Below are 25,116 nucleotides of genomic sequence, written 5' to 3'. Positions count from 1 at the left end.
GCGCTCAATAAATACGATTGATTGATTGATTGATTGATTAGCCCAGCGCTCCGCACACGGTAAGCGCTCAATAAATACGGACGATGATTGATTGAATGAACGCAATACCCTCCGTCCTCCGTCGTCCCGCCCCCCTCGCGCCTCCCGGCTTGCTGCGATTGGTCGGCGGGCGGGAGAGGCGGCGCTGATTGGCTGCTCCCCGGTTGAGGCGATCAAAATGGAGGCCGCGCTGGCGAGGCGGCGAGGGGGTTTTCGCGGTGAGGCGGCGGTGGCGTCGTCGTCCTCCTCATCATCCCCCTCCTCCTCCTCATCCCCCTCATCCTCCTCCTCATCTCCCTCATCCTCCCCCTCATCCCCCTCATCCTCCCCCTCATCCCCCTCATCCTTCCCCTCATCCTTCCCCTCATCCCCCTCGCTGAGGGCCCGGGGGAGCCCGTGCGGGCCCCGCTCCCTCGACGGCGATGGCGGACCCTGAGGGCGAGGCCGAGGGCCTTCGGGGTCCGCCTCAGCCCCCGCCTCAGCCCCCCGGCCCCCCCCTGGACCGCGGGGACGGGGCGGCGGCGTCGGCGTCGGGGGCCCTCCCGGTCCCGCTGGCCAACGGGCGCGCCCCGACGAGCCCCGACGACGACGCCGACGACGACGAGGACGACAACGAGGACGAGGCGGCGACGCGGGCGGAGCTGCTGCGGGCGGCCCCGGGCGGGGGCGGGGGCGGGCCCGGTCCCGGGCCCCGGACGGCGCTGTCGGGCCGGCGCTTCGCCGTCCTGCTCATCTTCAGCCTGTACTCGCTGGTGAACGCCTTCCAGTGGATCCAGTACAGCATCATCAGCAACGTGTTCGAGGGCTTCTACGGCGTCCCGTCGCAGGCCATCGACTGGCTGTCCATGGCGTACATGGTGGCCTACGTGGCCCTCATCGTGCCGGCCACCTGGCTGCTGGACGCGCGGGGCCTGCGGCTCACCGCCCTGCTGGGCTCCGGCCTCAACTGCCTCGGGGCCTGGCTCAAGTGCGGCAGCGTGCGGCCCGACCTGTTCTGGCTCACCGCGCTGGCCCAGTGCCTCTGCTCCGTGGCCCAGGTCTTCATCCTGGGGCTGCCCTCCCGCCTGGCCGCCGTCTGGTTCGGGCCCGGGGAGGTGGCCACCGCCTGTGCCACCGCCGTGCTGGGAAACCAGGTGAGACCGGCGCCGGGGGGGGACCCGGGCCCGGGACGGGGGCTCGACGCAAGGGCACTTTGGGCGACTCACTTCTTTCTTAATGGCATTTCATCATCATCATCAATCGTATTGATTGAGCGCTCACTACGTGCAGAGCACTGGACTAAGCGCTTGGGAAGGACAGATTGGCAACATCTAGAGACTGTCCCTACCCAACAGCGGGCTCGCAGTCTAGAAGCGCTTTATAATTATTTATTAAGCGCTTACTACGTGCAGAGCACTGTACTAAGCGCTTGGGAAGGACAGATTGGCAACATATACATCCCCTCGCCCCCTCCTACCTCACCTCCCTTCTCTCCTTCTGCAGCCCAGCCCGCACCCTCCGCTCCACCGCCGCTAATCTCCTCACCGTACCTCGTTCTCGCCTGTCCCGCCATCGACCCCCGGGCCCGGAATGCCCTCCCTCTGCCCATCCGCCCAGCTAGCTCTCTTCCTCCCTTCAAGGCCCTACTGAGAGCTCACCTCCTCCAGGAGGCCTTCCCACACTGAGCCCCCTTTTTCCTCTCCTCCTCCCCATCCCCCCGCCCTACCTCCTTCCCCTCCCCACAGCACCTGTATAGATGTATATATGGCTGTACATATTTATTACTCTATTTATTTATTTATTTTACTTGTACATATTTATCCTATTTATTTTATTTTGTTGGTTTGTTTGGTTCTGTTCTCTGTCTCCCCCTTTTAGACTGTGAGCCCACTGTTGGGTAGGGACTGTCTCTATGTGTTGCCAATTTGTACTTCCCAAGCGCTTAGTACAGTGCTCTGCACATAGTCAGCGCTCAATAAATACGATTGATGATGGTGATGATGATATAGAGACAGTCCCTACCCAACAGTGGGCTCACAGTCTAGAAGCGCTTTATAATTATTTATTAAGCGCTTACAATGTGCGAAGCTCTGTTCTAACCCACTGGCTACCAATCGATCTGCGCATCGGGCAGAAACCCCTCACCCTGGGCTTCCAGGCTGTCCATCCCCTCGCCCCCTCCTACATCACCTTCCTTCTCCAGCCCAGCCCGCACCCTCCGCTCCTCTGCCGCTAATCTCATTCATTCATTCAATCGTATTTATTGAGCGCTTCCTGTGTGCAGAGCACTGGACTAAGCGCTTGGGAAGTCCAAGTTGGCAACACATAGAGACGGTCCCTACCCAACAGTGGGCTCACAGTCTAGAAGGGGGAGACAGGCAACAAAACATATCAACAAAATAAAATAAATAGAATAAATATGTACAAATAAAATAGAGTAATAAATATGTACAAACATATATACAGGTGCTGTGGGGCGGAGAAGGAGGTAAGGCGGTCGGGGGGGGGGATGGACACACACACACACCCTCACCGTGCCTCGTTCTCGCCTGTCCCGCCATCGACCCCCGGGCCTGGAATGCCCTCCCTCCGCCCACCCGCCAAGCTAGCTCTCTTCCTCCCTTCAAGGCCCTACCGAGAGCTCACCTCCTCCAGGAGGCCTTCCCACACTGAGCCCCTTCCTTCCTCTCCCCCTCGTCCCCCTCACCTTACCTCCTTCCCTTCCCCACAGCACCTGTATATATGTATATATGTTTGTACATACCTATTACTCTATTTTACTTGTACATATCTATTCTATTTATTTTATTTTGTTAGTATGTTTGGTTTTGTTCTCCGTCTCCCCCTTTTAGACTGTGAGCCCACTGTTGGGTAGGGACTGTCTCTAGATGTTGCCAACTTGGACTTCCCAAGCGCTTAGTACAGTGCTCTGCACACAGTAAGCGCTCAATAAATACGATTGATTGATTAATGGCATTTATTAAGCGCTTACAATGTGCGAGGCACTGTTCTGAGCGTCGGGGAGGTTACAGAGAAGCAGTGTGACTCGAGGGAAGGAGCCCGGGCTTTGGAGTCAAAGGTCAGGGGTTCGAATCCCCGCTCAATCCCCATTTTACAGATGAGGGAACTGAGGCCCTGAGAAGTTGACTTGCCCAAAGTCACCCAGCTGACAATTGGTGGAGCCTGCATTTGAACCCATGACCTCTGACTCCAAAGTCCATGCTCTTTCTACTGAGCCACGCTGCTTCTCTAACTTAACTTCTCTGTGCCTCTGTCATCTATAAAATGGGGATCGACTGTGAGCCCCCCGTGGGATAACCTGATCATCTTATATCCCCCCAGCGCTTAGAACAGTGCTTTGCACATAGCGTTTAATAAATGCCATTATTGTTATTATTATTATCATTATTATTAGAGAAGCGGCGTGGCTCAGTGGAAAGAGCCCGGGCTTGGGAGCCAGAGGTCGTGGCTTCTAATCCCGGCTCCGCCGCTTGTCAGCCGGGTGACTTTGGGCAAGTCACTTCGCTTCTCTGGGCCTCAGTGACCTCATCTGGAAAATGGGGATGAAGACCGTGAGCCCCACGTGGGACAACCTGATCACCTTGTATCCACCACAGTGCTTTGCAATTAGTAAGCGCCTAACAAATGCCATTATTATTATTATTATAAATTGTTCATTCACCTCGTCACCTAAATTAGGTGGATATATTGATGTTTCTGGGCCTGGTCATCAAAAAATAATGACTATCCCTCCCTCTTCAAGGCCTTATTGAAGGTATAACTCCTCCACGAGGCCTGCCCTGAGTAAGCGTCCCTCCTTCCCCCGCCCTCTCTTTTTCCACTCCCTTCTGAGTCACCCTGGCTTGCTCCCGTTGTCCTTCCCCCTCTCCCGTGGCACATGTACGTATCTGCAATTTATTTATTTATATTATCTGCCTCCCCCCCCCCCAAAGACTCTAAGCCCGTGGTGTACAGGAAATGTGTCTGTTTATTGTTGTGTTGTACTCTCCCAAGCGCTTAGTACAGTGGTCTGCACACAGTAAACGCTCAATAAATACGATTGCATGAATTCAATGAATGAAAAGAGGATAATAGCACAGGCCCGGCCCTGCTGCTTGCCTGCTGGGTGACCTTGAATAAATCACTTTATTTGTGCCTCAGTCAATCAATCAATGGTATAAATTGAGCGCTTGTTATATGCAGAGCACTGTACTAAGAGCTTGGGAGAGTACAATCCAACAGAATTAGCAGCCACATTCACAGTTCTGTAACAATCTCTTTCTCTGTAAAATGGAGAGTAAATACCCATTCTCTCTCCCCTTTATACAGCGAGCCCTCATGCAGAACAGGGATTGTGTCTGATCTGATTGTATTGTATCTTCCCAAGTGTTTGGCTCAGAGTAAGTGCCGAACAAAGACCACTAATTATTAGCATTTTTCCACCGCTGGACCGTACAAGATTTGACTACTCCATTCTGTTTCAAATGGGAGCCTATCTTCTGAAATATTTTTGTTGTGTTAGGGAAGCTTCAAAATACGGTTATTAACTATTTAGAAATTTATTGATGCGTAATCATCCTTGGTTTACAATGTGAGAATCCAAACCTCAGCTATTAGCTTTGGACAGCTACTATGGTGTCCCAATTAACATAAAAGTTGGAATTGTGGTATTCTTCATGATCATTACCCCTCGTGGGACAGGGACTGTGTCCAACCCGATTTGCTCGTATCCACCCCAGCGCTTAATACAGTGCCTGGTACATAGTAAGCGCTTAACAGTCACCACAGTTTCTACTATTAGTGTTATTAGCACATCCGTTTTCTTTTCCAGTCTAGGTGAAACGATGGGTGCAGATAACCAGTTATTCTATAGATGACATTCTCTCCTAAAACTGAAGTTTACTTTCCTTTTCCTTATTCTAAAGCCCTTGAAACACAGGCTTATATTTGTATTCTTTAAAATGACCTGGAATTCTTTTTTAAATTTTATTGCACTTGAAATCACAATGGTAGTGGGAACAAATTAGAGTACTGTAATAGAGTGGTACTTTAGGTGGGTAGCACTTGTAAAGGCCCTCTAGAAGTAACTTCGTAGGTTATTATTGAATAATGGTTATAAATCATTGGGATCTCACACACATGTCCGCACTAACGTTGTATTATTGCATAGAATACCTTCTTGCCTGCTGTTTCCTCCTGACGCTTGACCAACAGTTTAAAAATCAAATCACACGTTTAAGCTGTTCAGGAATTTATAAACCAGTGCATCTTCTAAAATAAAAGTATACCTAAGTGTCATCTTGGCTACATAAACTCAATTGCCAGATTTACAAAAGCGTGTGTGCAGGTTTCACTTTAATCAAATAAGGTAAAAGAAGAACGATTTCAGAAATGTAAGGGGAATATTTAGTTATTTTGAAAGTGATGTCACTGAATCTTAGTTTGGCATTCAATTTTTAGTCTCCCCCTGCAGTACTTTCTCTCCTCTTTTAGCCCCCCTCAGTCTCTCCTTCCTCCCAGCTTCCCCTTTCCCTTCCTTCCACTTCTCCCCCCTTCCTCCACCCCCCCATTTTATTTTGTCACGATGTTCGGTGCGGAGCAGAGGTATTTCACTGCCTCCTCCACTCATCCCTGAACTTTCTTGACATGTGCTGCCATCGTGCTGATTACACTGAACAGAAACCATTAGGGTACCTCCTTCCCCTTTCCCCACCCCTATCCTGGACACGTGGAACTAGGGTAGCAACTAATTTTTTTTTAATGGTATTAATTAAATGTGTACTATGTGCCGGGAACTGTGGTAAGAGCTGAGATAGGAACAATAAAATCAGGTTGAACACAATCCCTGTCCCTCAAGGGGCTCACAGCCTTAATCCCCATTTTACAGAGGAGGTAGCTGAGGCACAGAGAAGAGAAGTGACTTGTGCAAGGTCACACAGCAGATAAATCGCAGAGCCAGGAGTAGAATCCAGGTTCTTCTGACTGCCAGGCTTGTCTGTGCTCTATCCGCTAGGCCACAAAGGGCTTCTCTGGCTAGCAACACCTGCCCAGATGAGGAGTGGTTATAATTCATGTGATTATAACCTCACTAATATGGTTATAACTTTGCTACTAACTTGAACTGAAGAAAGTCTAATCTGGGTTAGTGAAAATAAAATGCTGGTATTGGTTTGTGGGGCATGTTTCTTAATGCGGGTAAGTCCCTGTGTGATGGTGGTCTCTCCTTTTCTGCCCCTTCAATCTTTCCGATGCCTAAACTAGACTTAAATTGACCATGGCAGAATTGGAATGGATTCTTCAGATCTACCTAAATTGAAGTGGTGCATGTGTATGCTAAATTGTCAATATCTTCTCTGTTGGTAATTGGCAGGTGATCCATTGATCAGTCACAATCATTAGATGTGCAGACACTGTACTGTTAGGAAAAGGTATGGACATTGTATAAGAAGTTTACCGGCCCACATGGTCTCACAATCTAATGGGTGATGCACAGAAAAAGACGACCAGAATTTCAAAATAACAGGCTAATTTGAACAGTTCTTAAGTAATGGCAGTGACAGTTCGTTGTGCCTGTTATGTTAGAGCGTGATAGCTGGAAAGTTTGATCACTTCAAAATGCATCTTAATTTTTTTATCCTGTCTCTCTGTAAAAGTTCTGGAGTTTTCTTGGGTAACTGGCACCCAGGATCAGTTTTCTCTTAGATTGTGTCATCCATCCTTCTCTCCCCAAATCAAAATCAAAAGTTGGATATGACATTTTGGTGCCTTTAACTCTTCTATGAATGCCCAAGGTAATTATGTTAAATGTTCAGGAGTCCTGGGCCACTTGTAGATGTAAGAAGTAATATTGAAGGAAACATCTGCCAGGAAGATATTGGTTGTGAATCACACAAAGTAAAATGTGGAATTTTTGAAGTCTCATTTTTATTTGAATAAAAACAGATAAAGGCTGTTAAATCATTTTCCAAGCCATATGTATTTTTATATTCTGAAGAATCCAATCCTATTTTTAATCCTTTTGCAGCACATGTAAATGTTCTGTATTTCCTCACTGCTCCCTTATGCATGTCTCCTGCAGACCAGAGAGGATGCAGCTGCGTAATTGACCGCGGCATAAGAGAAGCACTGTGTGAAGGAGGATGCAAATCTATGTGGGCAAAAAAAAAGCATGCTTACCACGGACTTAACCCATTGCTTTTTTGGCCTGTGCTAGACTAACAAATCCCTGTATGGCTATCTAACTATTCAACCAAAAATAGTCTATAAAGGGCTAAATTGGACGTGCAGACGTGGACAATGAGAGAGGAAGAGTTCATTTTAACTCCTAAGCACCCTGAAGAGCTCATTCCTCTTTCTTCCACTGGGATCCTACACCATAAATTCCCAATTTTCAATCAATCATTGGTATTAATTGTATGCTGACTGTATGCCAAGTGCAGTACTAAACATTTGGGAGAGTACAAGAGCGTCGGTATGCCCTATCCCTGCCCTCAAGGAGGTTTTCATTACTAGAGGTTTGTGCTGAAAAAGTTTGACTAATGATGCAGAGGCCAGTTTTAATGAACTCATTTATCTAATGCTAAAATAGAATCCTGTCCTTTGTGCTGATTATCAAGTAGTGATTTGGATTTCCTCCTTTCAATGGGCCCTTTGAAAAATATAGTCATAGGATTAGCAGAAAGAGCTTCAACTGAGTGGGTGAGTTTTGGGGTTTTTTAATGTTATTTGTTGAGTGTTTACCATGTGCCAGCCCCACAGCGCTTAGGTACCTATCCATAATTTATTTAATGTAGTCTCCCCACTAGACTACATTAGACTGTGAGCCCACTGTTGGGTAGGGACTGTGTCTATATGTTGCCAACTTGTACTTCCCAAGCGCTTAGTACAGTGCTCTGCACACAGTAAGCGCTCAATAAATATGATTGATTGATTAGACTGGAAGATCTTTGTGGACAGGGAACATGAGTAGCAACTCTTGTACTCTCCCAAGCACTTGGTACAGTGTTCTGCCTACAGTGCTCAATAAATACGATTGATTGATTGATTCACACCTCCCAACTTCCCATCATTGTTATTTTTTGGAAGAAAGAAATAAAAATATTGTTAACCTAGGTTCTATCAGAATGCACAATCAAGGACAAGATAAAGCTGACTTTTGGAAGCAACTGAGCACAACTACTGTAATTCAAAATAAAAAAGGAAACTGACCGTGTATAAAGTAAGCCAACAAGAACTAGCCAAATATATTTATTTGAAAGACAGTTTGCCAATTTCATATTGTTCCTGGCTTAACAGGCTTATGTTAAAAAATGGAGAAAAAGAGAAAAGAAAGAGAATATGGGTTTTCAGTAAATTGCTCAGTAGTGTCTTCTCTGAAATCACTCTTCTGACTTGTCAGTATACATTCCCCCATTTGAAAGTTGGGTATCTTCCGTACCTGTAATAACAGATATTGAGAAGACAATTCCTTTATTTTGCAGCTTGGCACTGCAGTTGGCTTCTTGTTACCTCCAGTTTTAGTGCCCAACACAGTGGATGTCATTGATCAAAGGGGAGTCAATATCAGCATCATGTTCTATGGAACAGCAGTTGTAGCCACACTTTTATTCGTATTAACAGTATTTGGTAAGTGAAGTTTTTTAAATGGAATTTCAGTGGAGTAAAATGCCCATTGACTGAAATGTAACAGTATTAATTTCGCAGCTTTTTGTTGCTGTTGTCTTGCATCATGCCTGTTTGCCTTTAATCCATGCCATGCACACTGTCTCGCTGAGGGAATGGTACGTTGCTAACCTGAGATTGTGTGAGTTGAACATATTTTCGTATTCCAGTATTTTGAGGTCTAGTCAATCTTTCTGTTTTACTAACCCTAGTGAGCTCTTGTCAGCTTGCGAGTCTTGGGCTTCCAAACTATTCTCTCCCCCCCCTTTCCTCTTCTTCTGGTGCATTCATCTAATACTAACCAAGTGCTGCAAATAGAGCCCTCCATTCTGTAGCGATAAATCCTTCCCAGGGACCCATCCACTTCACACTAACTGAGTCTGAAAATGTTGGCGGCGTATAGGATCTTGGGCGGCCGCAAGCTGTTTTTACCAGAGTTTCAAACTGTGGCCAATGTCTGCTTGTTAGGCCATTCCGGCACAGGGCTGCTGCCCTGCCAGCCTTCATCCCTCCCTTGAGTGCTCTCGCCTGGTCCTGCACCGAAGCATTCGGTTCCCATCAACGGCAAGCAGCCACCACCAGTTTGGAAGAAGCCCTGGGAAGGTTGGCTTTTAAAGTTTGTTCATTATTTTAAATGGGAAAAGCGTCTGTGACCTGAGGGAAAAGAAGAGGCCAAACAAGTGTGATTTCACTTTGTGGGCCATTCTGCTGCTAGTAGGAAGGGTTGAAGGAACAGTTCGGTTATCTATAGAACTGCATTTTGAAAAATGCATCACATTACGGATGAAAAGGGTTGGGGCTTTTGGGGAATCAGATAGATATTAATGATTTCGAAGTAGAGCATAGATAATATAACATGATAAAGACTCTTGGTTAGAAGCACTGGAATCATCATCATCATCAATCGTATTTATTGAGTGCTTACTATGTGCAGAGCACTGTACTAAGCGCTTGGGAAGTACAAATTGGCAACATATAGAGACAGTCCCTACCCAGCTTTGGGCTCACTCAGCTCTTAAGAACTCATAAATCCAGGACTTTTCAAATTATATGCCCCTTCATTTACTGCTAGAGGTGATGTATTATGACCTACATTTTAATCAGCAAGTTTTTTTATATTGCCCCACTTTTTAGAATTTTCAAAATTAATTCAGACTGGATTGATAGTGTAGAAGAAGCATGCATGCCTGCATAAGCATAGGGAATTTAAAAAATTATTTAACTTTCGCATTTCCGTCTTAGAAAAGTCTGGTTTTATATTTTAAATATTGCCCCAGAGAACCTAATTCTGTGATAGCCGAACTTCTGAGTCTCACCAACTTTTATTAGTAATGTATTTTTCTTTGTTTAAATCTCTCTTTCTTTAAAGCTGTCTCTACTTGGGTTTCTACCGCGTTAACCTTCAGGTTTATTATAAATCTTGGGGGAAGCAGCGTAGCTTAGTGGGGAAAGCATCAGCTTGGAAGTTAGAGGACCTGGGTTCTAATCCCGGCTCTGCCAGTTGACTGCTGTGTCACTTGACTTCTCTGGGTCTCAGTTGCCTGAACTGTCAAATGGGGATTCAAAACCTGTTTTTTCTCATACTTAGACTATGAGCCCCAAGTTGGGTAAGGACAGTCAGACCTGATTAACTTCTATCAGCGCTTAGAGCAGTGTTTAACACATAGTAAGTGCAATGCTAATAGCATAAATGAATGAAATCTGATAGTACTTTATGGAGACAGCAGTATTACCCTTCCTCTCCTCTTGGGCAGATCTTTATAGGCAACAAGTGGTGGAATCATTTTTTAAACAAATGAAATATAGAAACTATTCATCATTTTTTATATAGTATAATAGTTCTACTTGCTTCAAAACGTGAATTCTTCTTACATGTCTATCCATTACAGTAGAATGGTCAGTCACGTCTACGAGTCCTTGGAGAACAGTACAGTAATCACCTTTTCATAGACCTTGTGCAATGATCAGATGCCTTGGGCTACTTTGAATTACCTAACGTATTGAAATACAGTTGTTAAAGTATAAGGATTAAATCCAATTCCTCTAAAGCATAGGGACTAAAATTCAGTTAGTAGTATTTATTGAGCATCTGCTGAGTGTGGGGCACTGTACAAAGTGCTTGGAGAAGCACAGTGAAAGCAAAACATATATTGTACTCTCCGAAGCACTTAGTACAGTGCTTTGCACACAGTAAGCGCCCAATAAATACAATTGAATGAATGTTTCTTGCCCTGGATATTTCTTGCTCTCATATAGTTTATTATTTGATGAGGGAGGCCCACGGACTCAGAGTATTTACAAATTATGGAAGAAGGAGGAAGAATAGGGATACAAGTGGATAATAAATAGCAAGAGTTTGTCAGGATGAAATAGATGAAGAGTTTAATATATAAATAGTGTAAGTAGATTTCTACCTCCATAATGTGGGGGTCGTGTTGTTGCAGAGCTCCACGTTAAAAAAAACTGGGGAGTCCCACACCGGGGATGGAAGGTGACAGCCCAGCCCTACCCCTTCTCAGCCCTGTCCCTCCATGGGCTTGTTATTTTTTTAACTCATTCTAACTCGGCCTGTGCTTGTTCAGGGCCCTGTTATGACCATCAAGACCATTTTCGTGGTGCTCATCTTTTAGTTCAACGAGGGAAAACTTTATCATAGGATTATAGGCGTAGAAGGGACTTTGAGAATTCTGATAGTTCATCCCTCTGCACACTTACTCTCCTGGGGGAACCCTGGAGGGGTAGTTAGTGCTCTCCTCTTTTCTTTCAAATCTCTGGAAAAGGAGAGTCCATAGTCTTCTAGATGGTCCTGCCTTTTTCTTTCTGTTGCAGCTACTTGTAATTATTGAATTTACCTTTAGTCTGCTCCACAGAATATGCTACCACTCCTGGAAATAGTTGGGAATTGTCCTCCTGCCACCCCTAAATTCAACTCTCTACCTTTTTCTGGAATCCACATCACCTTTCAGGATACCTTCCTGCAAGTAAAAAAAAAGACATTTCCCATTTTTTCACCCCTTCAACCCACCTCCAGTCTCCTTAGTGAAAGTTAAGTGGAGATTGGAATTTTTAGTGGCTGCTGTCAGAGTGGGAAGTTCTGTAAGGGAGGGGGCTAGAATTTCCATCTCTCTCTGTGGACAGGTGCTGTGAGAAAGCTTTGATCCCAGGAGCCTCAGTGGACAACTTCCCTGTGGTGATCTTAGCACTCCCTCCTGCTGTTCTAGATTCTTAGATGTGTTCAAATAACCCATGCATTGTGTGGTCTAGTTCTTCAACTGTGGTCTAGCACAGTAGCATCCAGGGACCCATCAATAGCTGGGTTTCAGACAGTGTATCTGAATGTTCCTTCTTGTGAATGGCTATTTAGGACAGTGGGATTGTTCTGTATTCTTTTATCTGGCTTCCTTCTATCTCTAATGAGTATACCATGACTAAACACCTCCCAACATGAAAAGTAACCACCTTTTTTTTCCATCTCTGCTGAATTATTTGTCAATTAAGTAATGCTAGATTATGACTTAGCATTTTCTCCATCAAATTGGGAAAAGGATCCAGATATCTTGTCTCATATGCCTTAAACTCATACTGCCGAGTTGTTATGTTCAAAGACGGCATGACCTAGTGGATAGAGCATCCCAGCTAATTCTAATACCAGCTCCTCCACTTGTCTGCTGTGTGACCTTGGGCAAGTCACTTCACTTCTCTGGGCCTCAGTTCCCTCATCTGTAAAAAAGGGGGATTAAGACTGTGAGCCCTACATGGGACAGGGACTATGTCCAATCCAATTATCTTGAAGCTACCCCAGCACTGTGAACAGTGCCTGGCACGTAGTAAGTGCTTAACAAATAACACAATTTTTGTTATTATTATTTTCTGTCCCAAGTGAACTTAGATTACCTTACCGAAAGGGTAAATTTTATAAGGCTTTAAAATGTAAAAAAGTCATGGGTTTTTAACTGTAATCCGATAAAGATAAATATTTTGACAGCTCCTTTTTTATCTTTTAGTATTCAAAGAAAAACCTCAGTATCCTCCCAGTGAGGCGCAAGCAGTTTTGGCGAATACCCCCATTGAAGATTACTCCTATAAGCAATCAATCATAAATCTATGTAAAAATATTCCATTTGTGCTGCTGCTCATCACTTATGGTAAGTGAAATGTTATATTCTTATGGTATTGGCTATAAGTATATGGGGTAGGTGGTCTTACTGAAGATATTTTCTCTGAATAATGATAAATTTGGGAAGGTCAAATCTGCAGGGATCAAGCTTCTTGCGAAGGGTTGCATCATGTAGACAGGAGCAGTGTTTTTTCTGACTAACGTCACATTCCTGTTTGATGTTAAAACTTCCATCGATAGTATTTATTGAGCACCCACTGTGTTGTCTCTCATACTATACATACCCTACTGTACATAATACAATAGAGGAGCCCCCCAAGGGGCAATAACTTTATTTAATTCCAACCCGTGTATATTCTTTTCCAGCAGTTAGTGCAGTGCTCTGTACACAGTAAGTGCTCAATAAATACTGTTGATTGATTGATCCCAAAGAATCCAAAAACAAGAAGTAGTAGTAGTAATATTTATTAAGTGCTTTCTGAATGCAGAACATAGTAATAAGTAAAGATACTGTAAAAATGCACTGGTGAGAATTAGACTCAGTCCCTGGCCCTTCAGGGGAAGCCCGTAGCTTTAGTGCCTATTGTGACATACTGTTGTAATGCATCCTTACACTTCACGTTTAGTCAGATTAAGAAACATCTATTTGAGGGTTATCTGATTGAGTGCCGCAACTTGTAGTTAGAAAAAAAATGATTTAAGTGTGCAGGTGTGTTGGAACACCAGCCCACAGTGGCAGTTATGGTGAAAAAAACATGCGTTTTCTTTAATGTATAGTTTTGAGAGAACCCTCCCTCCCATCACCGCTCTGTGTGGCAGGAGACCTGGGCATACTCTTAAATTGGTTAATTGCTTTCATCCTACTTTGGCAGGGATGCTGAGGCAAGCTCTAGTTTGTGCAAAAATATTTGGGCAGAGCAACAAAGTAAACGTCCAAGAGAAAACTGCATTTCACACATGGTGTACAAAATTTCTGCTGCTAAGGAGACCATTCAGGAATATTCTTACCCATGGCCATAGACTGCACCCCTCTCCCAGCTGCCCATTCCGCAGTGCCTGGACAAACAGCAAACTCATGTTTCCCTGATGACTGGGATTCACTGTCAGAAGTTTTATCCAAGAAGGCAGCTCTGGAACTTGCTGAAGAAACAGTAGCATCAGGCAGTTCATTATAAACTCCTTTAGTATGCAAGCCTTGTCTTTTATTTCTAGGGTATGTTTTCTGTGTGTCTAGTATAGTGCCCAGCACACAGTAAGTGCTCTATAAATACTAGAAGAAATGATGGTGATCATTCCACTAACATACAGTCGAATTCCATGAAATGTTTTCAGTGCACCTGGGTTCTAATCCCAGCTCCGCCACTTGTCTGCTGTGTGACCATTGGCAAGTATTTTAACTTCTCTGTGCCTCAGTTACCTCAGTTGGGATTAAGACTGTGATTCTTGTGTGGGACATGTACTGTACCCAACCTGATTATCTTGTATCTGCCCCTATGCCTAGTATAGTGTCTGGCACATAGTAAGTGCTTAATGAAATGTCATAAAAAAATCTCTTAGTTTGCCTTTTGTCAAAACAGCCGTGGCTCTACAGTTTAGTTTTATGTCCATTTCTAGAAACTTTGTCAGAGTGGTCAAGCTAGGTCTACTGGGAGAGAGGCTGAGCATTTATCCGGTAATAAATTCAAACAGTCTAAGGAAGTAAACTGGATGCTGGTCATAGAACTCAGAATTGGTTATCGTTATTGTTAATTCCCATAGAGGGAGAAAAGTGTGATCTTTTCAGCCCAAAGTCATGTTCCTTGGGGACAAATTCTGTACTGCAGGGAGATGCAGGCAGTTTAGGGGGAAGGATGTTCCCCTGCTAACAGTGAAACCAGACTTCTCCTAGAAGACATATCAGTTTAAATATACTGCTCAATTTTAGCAAGCATGTATTTTTAATCAAACTGATCCATTGGTGTATACCTATTATGGAATGTGTGTATGTATATGTTATAAACTCTGTGTGTGTGTGTGTGTGTGTGTGTTACAGTAAAGTCATTTGAAACTATTTGAATCCCTTGCCAAGAGGAACTGGGTTCGAATCCCAGATCTGCCATTTATCTGTTCTGTGATTTTGGATAAGTCATTTAACTTCTTCCTGCCCTGTCACCTATAAATGAGAATTAAGTCTGTGGACCCCATGTGGCACAGGGGCTGTGTTTAATCCAGTTTGCTTGGATTAAACCCCAGGGCTTTGTACAGTGCATGGCACATAGTAAGTGCTTAACAAATGCCCCCTTCTTCTCTCTCTTACCCACCCCACCTTTCCAAAAAAAGGGTGAAGCAAATCAGGGAGGGATCAAGGATTGCTTGAGTCTCAGCCCTTGCTAAAGTTCCTTTTGCTCCATGGAATGTTTCAAATAAACTCTAACAAATGCTCATCTGTCCCAGTGTTTGGAGGGATTGAGAATAATTTCAACTATTTTGTCTTCTCTATGTTTTAAAAATAAAGAGTAGATTATTACCTTTAGAATTTCCCGAGGTAAACTTAGTTGAACCTACTGTTTTTATCTTCTAGGTATAATGACTGGGGCATTTTATTCAGTCTCAACATTATTAAATCAAATGATACTACATTATTTTCAGGTAAGCATCTGCCTATAGAGAACCAGTTGTCTCAATTTTTCCTGTAGACAGTATTCTGCTAGGATACCATTTGTGCTACCATTTAAGTTGCATTTGCCCTGTTTAAGATAAAGTCTGAAGCTAGTGTCCCCAAATTATAAAGTAGGCAGAAAAGGAAGACCCTGACTGTAGTAATAGTGGTAGTAGCATTTCTTAAGTGCTTACTGTGTGTAGAGCACTGTGTTAAGCGTTGGGAGAGAATACACCAGTGGGAATTGGACACAGTCCCTGTCTCTCAAGGAGCTCACAATCTAAGGCTCTACATCCCAGGCCTGGGCAACACTGGCAGCTTTCACTGATGAGCATTTATCTTGCTGTCTGAAGGAGCAGTGGTGGTTTAGTGCTGAAAAAGGGTGTCCTGCTAGAAGAAAGAGCACAAGACTTGGAGTCAGGAAACCCAGATTCTACTCCTGCTGTTTCTACCACTTGCCTGCCCAAATGGTTGTGCGCAAATCACTTAACTTCTCTATGCCTCAGTTTCCGCATCTGTAAAATGGGGATAAAATGCCGATTCCCCCTCCCCCTTATACTGTGAGCCTTATCTGAGGACAGGAACCATGTCTGATTTGATTTATACAATGCCCGGCACACAGTACGGCATTAATCAGTCGATGGATGTTTCTTACTGAGCATTTACTGTGAGCTCTCCTCTCCAAGAGTACAGCACAGCAGAGATGTAGTGATCGATACCATTGATTGGCACACTTACCCTTCTGTGTCTTGGGACGATGACTCGGGATTCATTGGTGGTGGATGTGGCAGCCGCAGAAGTCGTTCGTATCTCTACCGGCTCTGAATCCTGCTGCTGCTACTCTTGGTGGGTGTTCAGCGGAGGCAAGATTCCGGGGAGCCCAAGAACAGGGGTGGGAGCAGGTTAAAGATACATATAAGTGGAGAGAAGAAGAGGGAGGCACGTAGCAAAACAGCAATTTGGGTGTGTAGAGGGAGAGAAGAAATGGCCGGTGAAAGGGGAAAGGGGGCGGTCAGAACTTGATCGGATAAGGAGTGCTTTTGTTGGTTTTTAATGCTCCATTGTTTTATTGATTATCTGCAATGGTAATTAAGGGGCTTGAGAAAATCCCAGGCTGGTTTGAGACAGAGAATGACCTGTTAACACTGCCTGAAAATTATTTCCAGGGAGAAGAAGTGAATGCTGGACGGATTGGGCTGACCCTTGTTGTAGCAGGAATGGTGGGTTCCATTCTCTGTGGTCTGTGGCTGGATTACACCAAAACATACAAGTAAGTGAGCGTGGATGAATGCAAAAAATGGATCCTCCTACAGCAGTGCAGAGATCAAACAAGAGAGAATTTTGTTCCCAAAGAATATGGGATTGAGCACTCACATTATTTCTTGTTACCATATCCCAAAAGGAAAGATGCCGATTTTTGAAAGTGGATTCTAGGGTAGTACTGAGTATTTTCTGGCTACAGGTATATTGCCTATTGATAAGCAGCTCCAATTAAAACACAGACCTGATTCTTCCCCTGGGGGACAAACAGAAGAACTGAAGCCTGGTAAATATGTAAAGGCTGCGGTCTGCAGGTGTGTGACAGGGGAAGAGTTTGATTCTTTTTGTCCGGATGTGGGGGCCCTAAGTATATCCTTGCCCAGAGCACACACCCCTTTGTACCTCTGACAGAGGCCAGAGACATTTAGGTGTGGAATAGCTGCTCGGTATTGTTTGTCAGAGCCACTTCAGGTGACAGGCCCAAATCCGAAGAATTGTAGTAGGTCCCACAGGCTTGTTTGGGAGTTTTTGACTTTCTCAGGTGGCCACTGGGCCCCGAGACCAGCTGCTGCTCTCCCTGACAGTTTGGTCCAGGGTCTGCCCCAGAGAGCTCCTAGTTCTCACCCCCCACATAACTGGAAAGGTCTGGGTGACCTTGGAGGGAGTGGGGAGGGGGAGCATGTGCGTCAAGGGATGCTGCTTATTGGAGAATTTTGACATGCCATTACAGAATAAGGCTATCCTAATTTTCAAGCCCACTTCCTGAGTCCTGACCATACTCAAGGCAAACCCTGTGACAGTTTAACGTCCTTTGGTTTTTTTGTCAGCGATTTCTTGTCTTACTAGCAACCCTAGCGCAAGTGGCTTTAGTTTAAACATAACGAAAATGGGTTTGATAAGTGGTGTCTGTGGTCACAGTTGAACAGAGTAGGACTGGAGACGTTAAGTGGAGCTTGTGGGGCCAGGAAGAGCCAAGATAAGAGTGCTTTCTCCTGTAAACTTTGTGATTGACCCAAGACTGGGTGCTCTTGATAGCAGTGGTGCCTGCCCAAGGGCCAAAGGCCAGGCTTGAAGTTGTCTTCACTTCTCTTCACTTCCTAATCAATCAATTGTATTTATTGAGTGCTTACTGTGTGCAGAGCACTGTACTAAGCACTTGGGAAGTACAAGTTGGCAACATAGTATCTTCTCATTCCTAATGAGAAGATGAGAAGAGTCTGGAGGGGGAGGATGGGGGGGATGACAGTGTGAGTTATTTAGGCCACAGATACTCAAGTCCAAACCCAAAAGTCTTGAAGCAGCTCCCAAAATGCCCACGTTTTCGAAGGCAGAATTGCTGCAGTTTACGGACTCTTTGAGAACCTCAGAGGGGCCCCCTAAGCACCAGAGTCTTGGAAGTTGCATCAATTGCCCCTTAGTGGTTCTTTTTCTGATGGGAGGCTCCTGGTGGCTCTGCTTCAGGCTCACCTGGATTCTGCAGGTTGCTGTTGGGAGGGAGGACAAGACTAGGTATTGCATAGCCTGAAGAGCTCTGTCAGGCAGGTGGGATGAACTGATGTCAGGGATCCTCGTGGAGAAACTTGGGAGATCAACCTGCTGGGCAGGGAAGCTGTCTACCCGCTCTGTTATAGTGTTATTACACTCTCCCAAGTGCTTAGTATGATGCTCTGCATACAGGAAGCACTCAATATATATGATTGATTGATTGACTGATTGCTGGGTGCCTCCCCTGTGTTCTGTAACGGCTCATTGCTTGCTAGCCTTAGTTTGCTCCATTTAAAAACATGGCCCAAACTCTGTGGAAACTATTTCTCCTCAAACAAACTAGCCTCATGTGGACACATTCACTGAGTGGGGAATTAGATGTTAGTTGGGAATTGGGGAAGTGAAGGAAACAAAGAAGAGTTTGAGGCCATGGGAGCCTTAAGTAATTGGGAGCAGTTGTAGCTTACAGAGATCAGGAAAAGAGATGTGAGTATCAGTCGTAAGGGATGAAGGTCAGTGAACCAGGAGTGGCAGGGAAAGGCAGAGTGGAGCCCAACAAGGCTGCTTATTATCCATTCCCTGCCCTTACTCGGTGAATATTTTTACGAGAGCTTAACTCTTGTGTTGCAGTAAGCTCATCTGTCTCAGCCAGTTATTCCTTGTGGTGGGTATTTAGTGGGTATAGAAGTACACTCACTGACAAATTACTGGTATCAATTTTTTGTTTTGTTTCTAGGCAGACAACTTTAATAGTGTATATATTATCCTTTATTGGAATGTTGATATTTACCTTCACCTTGGACTTGGGACACCTTATCATTGTGTTTATTACCGGAGGAGTGCTTGGGTAAGCATCTTACATATACCACAGTTAAGATATAAAAAGCATTGGAATTTTGAGGTACTTTCAGTTAGAGTTTTGATTCAGTTTTCATTATGAATTTTACACAATATGTGTAAAGCTTTGGGTTTTGAAAAAGTCCCTGAGCACCCATTTTGAGTTTTGGTATTTTCAACTGACTTTTGATAAGTAGAAGGTAGAAAAATCCATGCTTGTGTGGGAAACAGCTGTTTGTGACGTGAGTGTGAAGGACTGAATGCAAGAACACTTAGACACAGGGTTAGGAACTCTTATTACTCAAGAGTCCCTTTCCCTTTCCCAGCTTCCCTGCTTTCGTGCTCTTTGAGCCGTGGCTGTCAGAGTCCTCCGTTTACTCATCTGTTATGTGGGAATAATGATAATATGATTGATAATGATTTACAGATTATGAAAGCCAGAGGAGGAACAGGCATGAAGTAGGAAGTAGTGTAAACACATTAGAATGAAATCTGAATCAATAGTTGCAAGTTTAGATAAATAAAACGTGTGGAATACTACTTGCCCATAGAAAGGATAAATGCCAAGCCTGAGTTTCTTTCTAGTTTTTGTTATTTGGTGAAGTCTGTTTTTGTCCAGGATGGGAGAAGCTAGGCCCTTTCTAACAACCCCCTCTCATATATATGGCTTTTTTGGTAAGATTGAGGGCAGTCTTATGCATAAAGGGGGTTTTCCATTCGCAAAAGAGCTGTAACTAGGTTCTGAGAGTACACCCCCAGAAAGGCACACCCACCCGAGTCAAGAGCATTTCATCTTGCTAATCAGTTCTGAGAAAGGTACAACTCTTGGCCCAAAAGGGAAAATCGAGCCCAAAGTTTGTGATATAATAATAATAATAATAATACTTGTAATGATTCCTTAATAATTCTTTATGGTGTTATTTTAGATTCTTTATGACTGGCTACCTCCCACTTGGCTTTGAATTTGCTGTTGAAATTACCTATCCTGAATCAGAGGGCACATCATCAGGTCTTCTTAATGCTGCTGCACAGGTAGTTCTGTGGGTTTTTTTGTATTCTGGGGTCCAAAAATGGTATTAGATTATGATTCTACCCTGAAAATTCAAGGGAATTAGTACTAGTTATGGCTTTTCTTCTGGGATATGGTGTTTTCAAAATTTTACCCTCCAGTTGATCTAAAAGTCTGTTTCCAGAAGCCAAACTTGAGGCCTTTAAAAGGGCTGGGAAAACCATGTGAATTTTCCAGTTAAAAAGAAAACACTCAAAGCACTCATAAAAATACTTCTGTTCCTTCATTTCAGATATTTGGAATCCTTTTTACTTTGGCTCAAGGAAAGCTCATACAAGTGTATGGCCCCAGGGAAGGAAACATTTTTCTCTGTGCGTGGATGTTTTTAGGCATCATTTTAACAGGTAGTGCTATGGTCTTTCAATGTAGCAGTTCATTTGAACCAAACAGATGTGTAGTACACAAATGGTTTGTTGCTAATTCAAAGGATTGGGAAGTATTTTTCATCACGTGGACTTTTGTGCATATTGATATATTTATTATGTCATAATAACAATAATAGTATTTAAGTGCTCATTATGTGCCAGGCATTATACTAAGTACTGGGTCAGAGAACTAGAGAATTGAGAACAGTGTGACTTGTAGACATATTCCAGAAGATGAACTCATACATTTTGGCAAATTACCCAGTTGATTAATGGGTGTTTGTGTGCATCCATGACTGGATTAGTTTTAAAATAGAGACAGTTACCTGTAACAAATGGCATAAATTGTTCATCTTTTGGCTCAGGATTTTGTTAGCCCTCTGAGGCTGTTTGCTGACCATTTTATGTGAAGTTAATTGCAAAAGGCTAATCAGCCCATTTTTATTTTCTTTCCCTCAAACTACACAAAGTGTAAAATAAGTAACATCAACATTCTTTATGACTGACGTAGCACAAACCATTAACCAACCCCCCCTACACAAGCTATTATCTGGTTAATAAACCTCCAAAAAGTCAATGATACATTCATTTTATTTCTTCCCTGGATGGATATTATAAATGATGCAGTGAAAACAAATCACTTAGACCAGAATCTACCAGTGACCCTTGGGAACCTCAGGGATTGAGAACTGCACTATACTTCTTTGTATCTGAGACGTGTTGAGGTGGCCGCCAGAGAATTGTGACCCACCAAGAAAAATGTTAGACAAGACAAATAAAGAATATTGAAATCATGTGGATGGATGTTTTTCCCTTTCAGGTTTAATCAAATCAGATCTGAGACGGCACAATATAAATTCAGGAATTGCAAACCCAGAGGTTAAAGCTGTAAGTGAATATTTTCGTTGTTTTGTGTGGGTATTGCGCTTAAAAAAATGGAAAATCTGCTCTGTCAGATGACGTTTAAGCTGTCTTGTAGTTAGGATTAGTTTCAATAATATTTTTCTACAAGATGTAATCTAGTTATTCTTTCTGCAGGTGCCAGTTGACAGCCCTACAGAAGAAGAACCAAAAGTAATCGCGTTGTCCAAGCAGTCAGAATCTGCCATTTGAAGCCAGTGGAAAAATTCTGAGAAGCAAACATGCACAAATTTCATATAACACTGAGCAGGTTGGAAGCACAGGAATTATGTCTGTTTATATCTATATATATATGTATAGATATTCTGCATAATATAGAGTATGAGCAAAAAAGATGGTTTAGGTATTGGTGAGGCAAGATTTATTGAAAGTTACTATATGAACTCTAATTGCACAATTATTTACATAAAATATAATACTATGTTTTCATGCTGTATTCAACTCCATTTTTCTATTCATTCAGTGGTATTTATTGAATGCTTGCAAAGCAGTATACTAGGTGCACAGGAGCATACAACAAACGTTCCCTGCCTTCAAGGAGTTTATAATCTAATGGGGGAAGATAAAAATTATTTACAAATAAAAGGAGCAAGGGAAAGAACAAGGATAAGAACAGGTAGTAATACAAATGCTAGAATGAATGAATTGAATCAATAGTTGAAAATACATAGATATAGATGTTCATAGGAACTGAGGATGGAATAAAGTATAGAAGTGTAAAAGGTCCTTATTGGGTTGTTGTTTTCAAAGTCTTATTATAGCTTGTTCTGGCTGAAAGCAAATGGAAAATCTGCTGGTTCTCAGTACCTAGTGAAACAGATATCTTGCACTGGACAATCACCAATTTTAAAAAAAAGTTGAATAGAGATGGTCCTGCATTTTTATAACAATAATGATAATTATGGCATTTATTAAGCAGTACATGCTAAGCGCTGCAGTAGATACAAGGTTATGAGATCGGGCACAATCGCTGTCCCATGTCAGGTCTCCCAATCTGTCTTAATCCAGTTTTACAGATGAGGAAAATGAGGCCCAGAGAGTTTGTGACTTGACCAAGGCCTGGGACTAGGCAAGTAGTTGAGCTGGGATTAGAATTTGGACGTCCTGACATCCAGTCCCAGGCTCTAATTATGTCTTCAAGACCCTGTGTTATCCTTACACCAGGTTGAGTGAATGGACAAACACCAGGAGAAGGAATTACTAATCCCTGTAGGTCAGGAAAGCAAATGTAATAGTTGAGCATGCAGGAACAAACTAATGCTTGGTTCAGTCAGAGCTATCAATTCTCCTTCATCTTTGGGTTCCCCAGCTTCCTAAGGCCATGTTCCTTTCTTCCCACTTGATACAAAGGGGTCTTATAACACTCATTATTACTATTTATTGAACTTGAGCACCTACGTGCAGAGCACTGAGCTGATGATGGTATTTGCTAAGCACTTGCTGTGTGCCAAGCAGTGGAACGTTTCCAGTACTTCACCAATTACAGAAGGGAGAGTCAAGCAGGGGCATATCCATTGCATTCCTAGCTTGGGCAGTGACTAACGAGTGGCAGGTAATCTGCCGCAAATCAAAACTCACCCGTGCTGGGCAGCAGCGGCATGGGGAGAGTGTCGAGGGCGGAGACTCAAGTTTACTGGAAGGAGGCAGTGATAAACTGCTGCTATATTTTTTACCAAGAAAACCATCTGGGTACACTGCCAGAATGATTGCAGGCGGAGGTGGGGCATACTGGCAGAGGTGTGTCCATGGTGTCGCCATTGGTCGGAGATGACTTGACAGCATAGGACAAGACAAGTACATGGGATAGTTCCAAAATCCAAGTGTCTTATCTGCTGCCTACTTTAGGTTTTTAGGAGCATGCCCATGTCTTGAAAAACCAAAGCTGATAGATAGGAGGGGTGGTGCGGGTGGAGATAATGGGCCCACATTAGCATATATCAATATGTGGGAAGAGGAGGGATGGAGGAAAGCAGCTTGGATAGCTGGGAGGGAAAGGGTCCCAGTCGCCGTGAAGCTGCAGTAGTCCAAATTCCGGAGTTTTCAGGCCTGGTTGTACTTGAGCTAGGACCACCAACCTCTCCGGCTGCTGCCACCAACACCAACAACACTGAGGCGCAGCAGGTTGTAGAAGCAGCCTCAGGTTTGGCCCGTTCAGAATCACCTGGTATAGTCACTGCCACTTGGGTGTTGGTGATAGCAGTGGAAGACTTGCAGTGGTGACAGAGGGTGAGCTCTGGTGTTCAGTCTCGCTGTCTTTTCCTCCTTCTCCATCTCCCTTCCTCTCCCTTTTCCTCTTCCTCCTTTGCCTCTGTTCTCCGACCCTGCCAACTCTTCGGTGCCACCTGATTCCCTGGAGGAAAACAGTATTGTGGCTGCCTTGTTCTAAAGGCCTTGAATTTTTGCACAATGGGGAGTAATTGAAAGCCAGAATTATTGTGTTCCTAGCTGTATGTCTGGAGCTGTATTTTTTTTTTTCGTTTGTCGTTAAAAAATGTAGGGTGAAATTGTCATTATAAAATGTACTGAGTAATCGAAAGCCAGAATTATTGTGTTCCTAGCTGTATGTCTGGAGCTGTATTTTTTTTTTCGTTTGTCGTTAAAAAAATGTAGGGTGAAATTGTCATTATAAAATGTACTGAAGAACAGATGTTTTCAGTATATTGAGCTGTCTGGTTTTTGAAAACTTTTGAAGTGAAAGACTTGTGTGAGCCTATCCTGTAAAGCCCTGAAAATCATAAAATGGGTTAACTGTTGTGTGCCTTCATTTTTAGATGATTTCACAACTGCTTCAAATGATTAAACAGTGCTTTTCAGAGTTGTCTTTTGAGTTCTTTGGGTAGAATTTCATTGAAAATGTTTTGCTTGTAAAGAGGGTTTAAACCGCTGCAGTTTTCTTATCTTAAGGTGGTCCTTGTACTGTTGTTGTGTTGTATTTTCTTCAATCTTATTTCTTGGTGGAACATGTTTCAGTATTAAGGAAAAGTCTGTGATGCCTTTTTTGTTTAGTTCAGGAACTTTTTGAAGAGGATGCATTACAAGGGGAACTGTAAGATACTTCACTGTATGCCATATAGAAGATGGCAGGGTTATTTAAAGTTCAAACAAACTGATTTTCTGTGTTTATGTTCACATTCCTACCCTAATTTCTGTCAAGAAGATGATTTTTTTGTTGTTGAGATGAGTAGGTTAATCAGTGTCTCCTTTTCTTATCACTAAAGTTCTGCTTTGTCTCCACAGTAATTAGCTGGATGGGAGAATTGGGTTTTGCTTTTTGTGTGAGTTGGATGCTTTGGCGTACTTGAAGCTTAAATGTAGAGGACATAGCATATTGCAGAGCCCAGATTCAACAGACTAGTGGCAATAGATTAAAAGAGTGGGAGCAAACATTTAATTTTCAGTATATCTCTATCATTTTAAGAGATCTGCTGCTTTAAAGCCTTTAAGGGCTGTGCCTTCCTTAACCAGACACCATCAGGAACAGTTGAGTTTGTAATTTAACTCTTCTCAATGGAAAAAGTTTAATAATAAAAGAAAATTTAAAAAGAAACTTTCTAGGAGACAAATATAGGAACATAGTCTTGTAGCCGTTTGTGCTGCATTTCCTATGAAAAAAAGGGAGAGTAAGGGAAGTTGCGATAGCCTCATTACCAGCAGCCAACCCATTTCTGAAGGTTAAAGGGGCCCAACCCCTAGAACTTGTTAGACCGCTTCTAAATCCGGGGTGCGGAGGCTGGGATTGCTCACT

The 25,116-nt window shown here is 43.5% G+C and overlaps 1 protein-coding gene across 1 annotated transcript; it reads left to right on the top strand.

The window, feature by feature from the left end:
• Positions 1-461: 461 nt before the first annotated feature.
• FLVCR1 (FLVCR heme transporter 1) lies at positions 462-24,186 on the top strand. Its single transcript, XM_038760852.1, has 10 exons — positions 462-1,172; positions 8,499-8,643; positions 12,684-12,824; positions 15,357-15,424; positions 16,601-16,704; positions 18,916-19,026; positions 19,943-20,048; positions 20,318-20,429; positions 21,271-21,338; positions 21,489-24,186. The coding sequence occupies exons 1-10, from the start codon at positions 462-464 to the stop codon at positions 21,561-21,563; spliced, it is 1,641 nt and encodes a 546-aa protein (XP_038616780.1). The 3' UTR covers positions 21,564-24,186.
• The last annotated feature ends 930 nt before the right edge of the window (positions 24,187-25,116 follow it).

The sequence above is a fragment of the Tachyglossus aculeatus genome, chromosome 19 (assembly GCF_015852505.1).
Source record: "Tachyglossus aculeatus isolate mTacAcu1 chromosome 19, mTacAcu1.pri, whole genome shotgun sequence".
NCBI lineage: Eukaryota > Metazoa > Chordata > Mammalia > Monotremata > Tachyglossidae > Tachyglossus > Tachyglossus aculeatus.
Note: the sequence above shows the minus strand (reverse complement) of the source record. Positions and strands in the feature narration are given on the sequence as shown.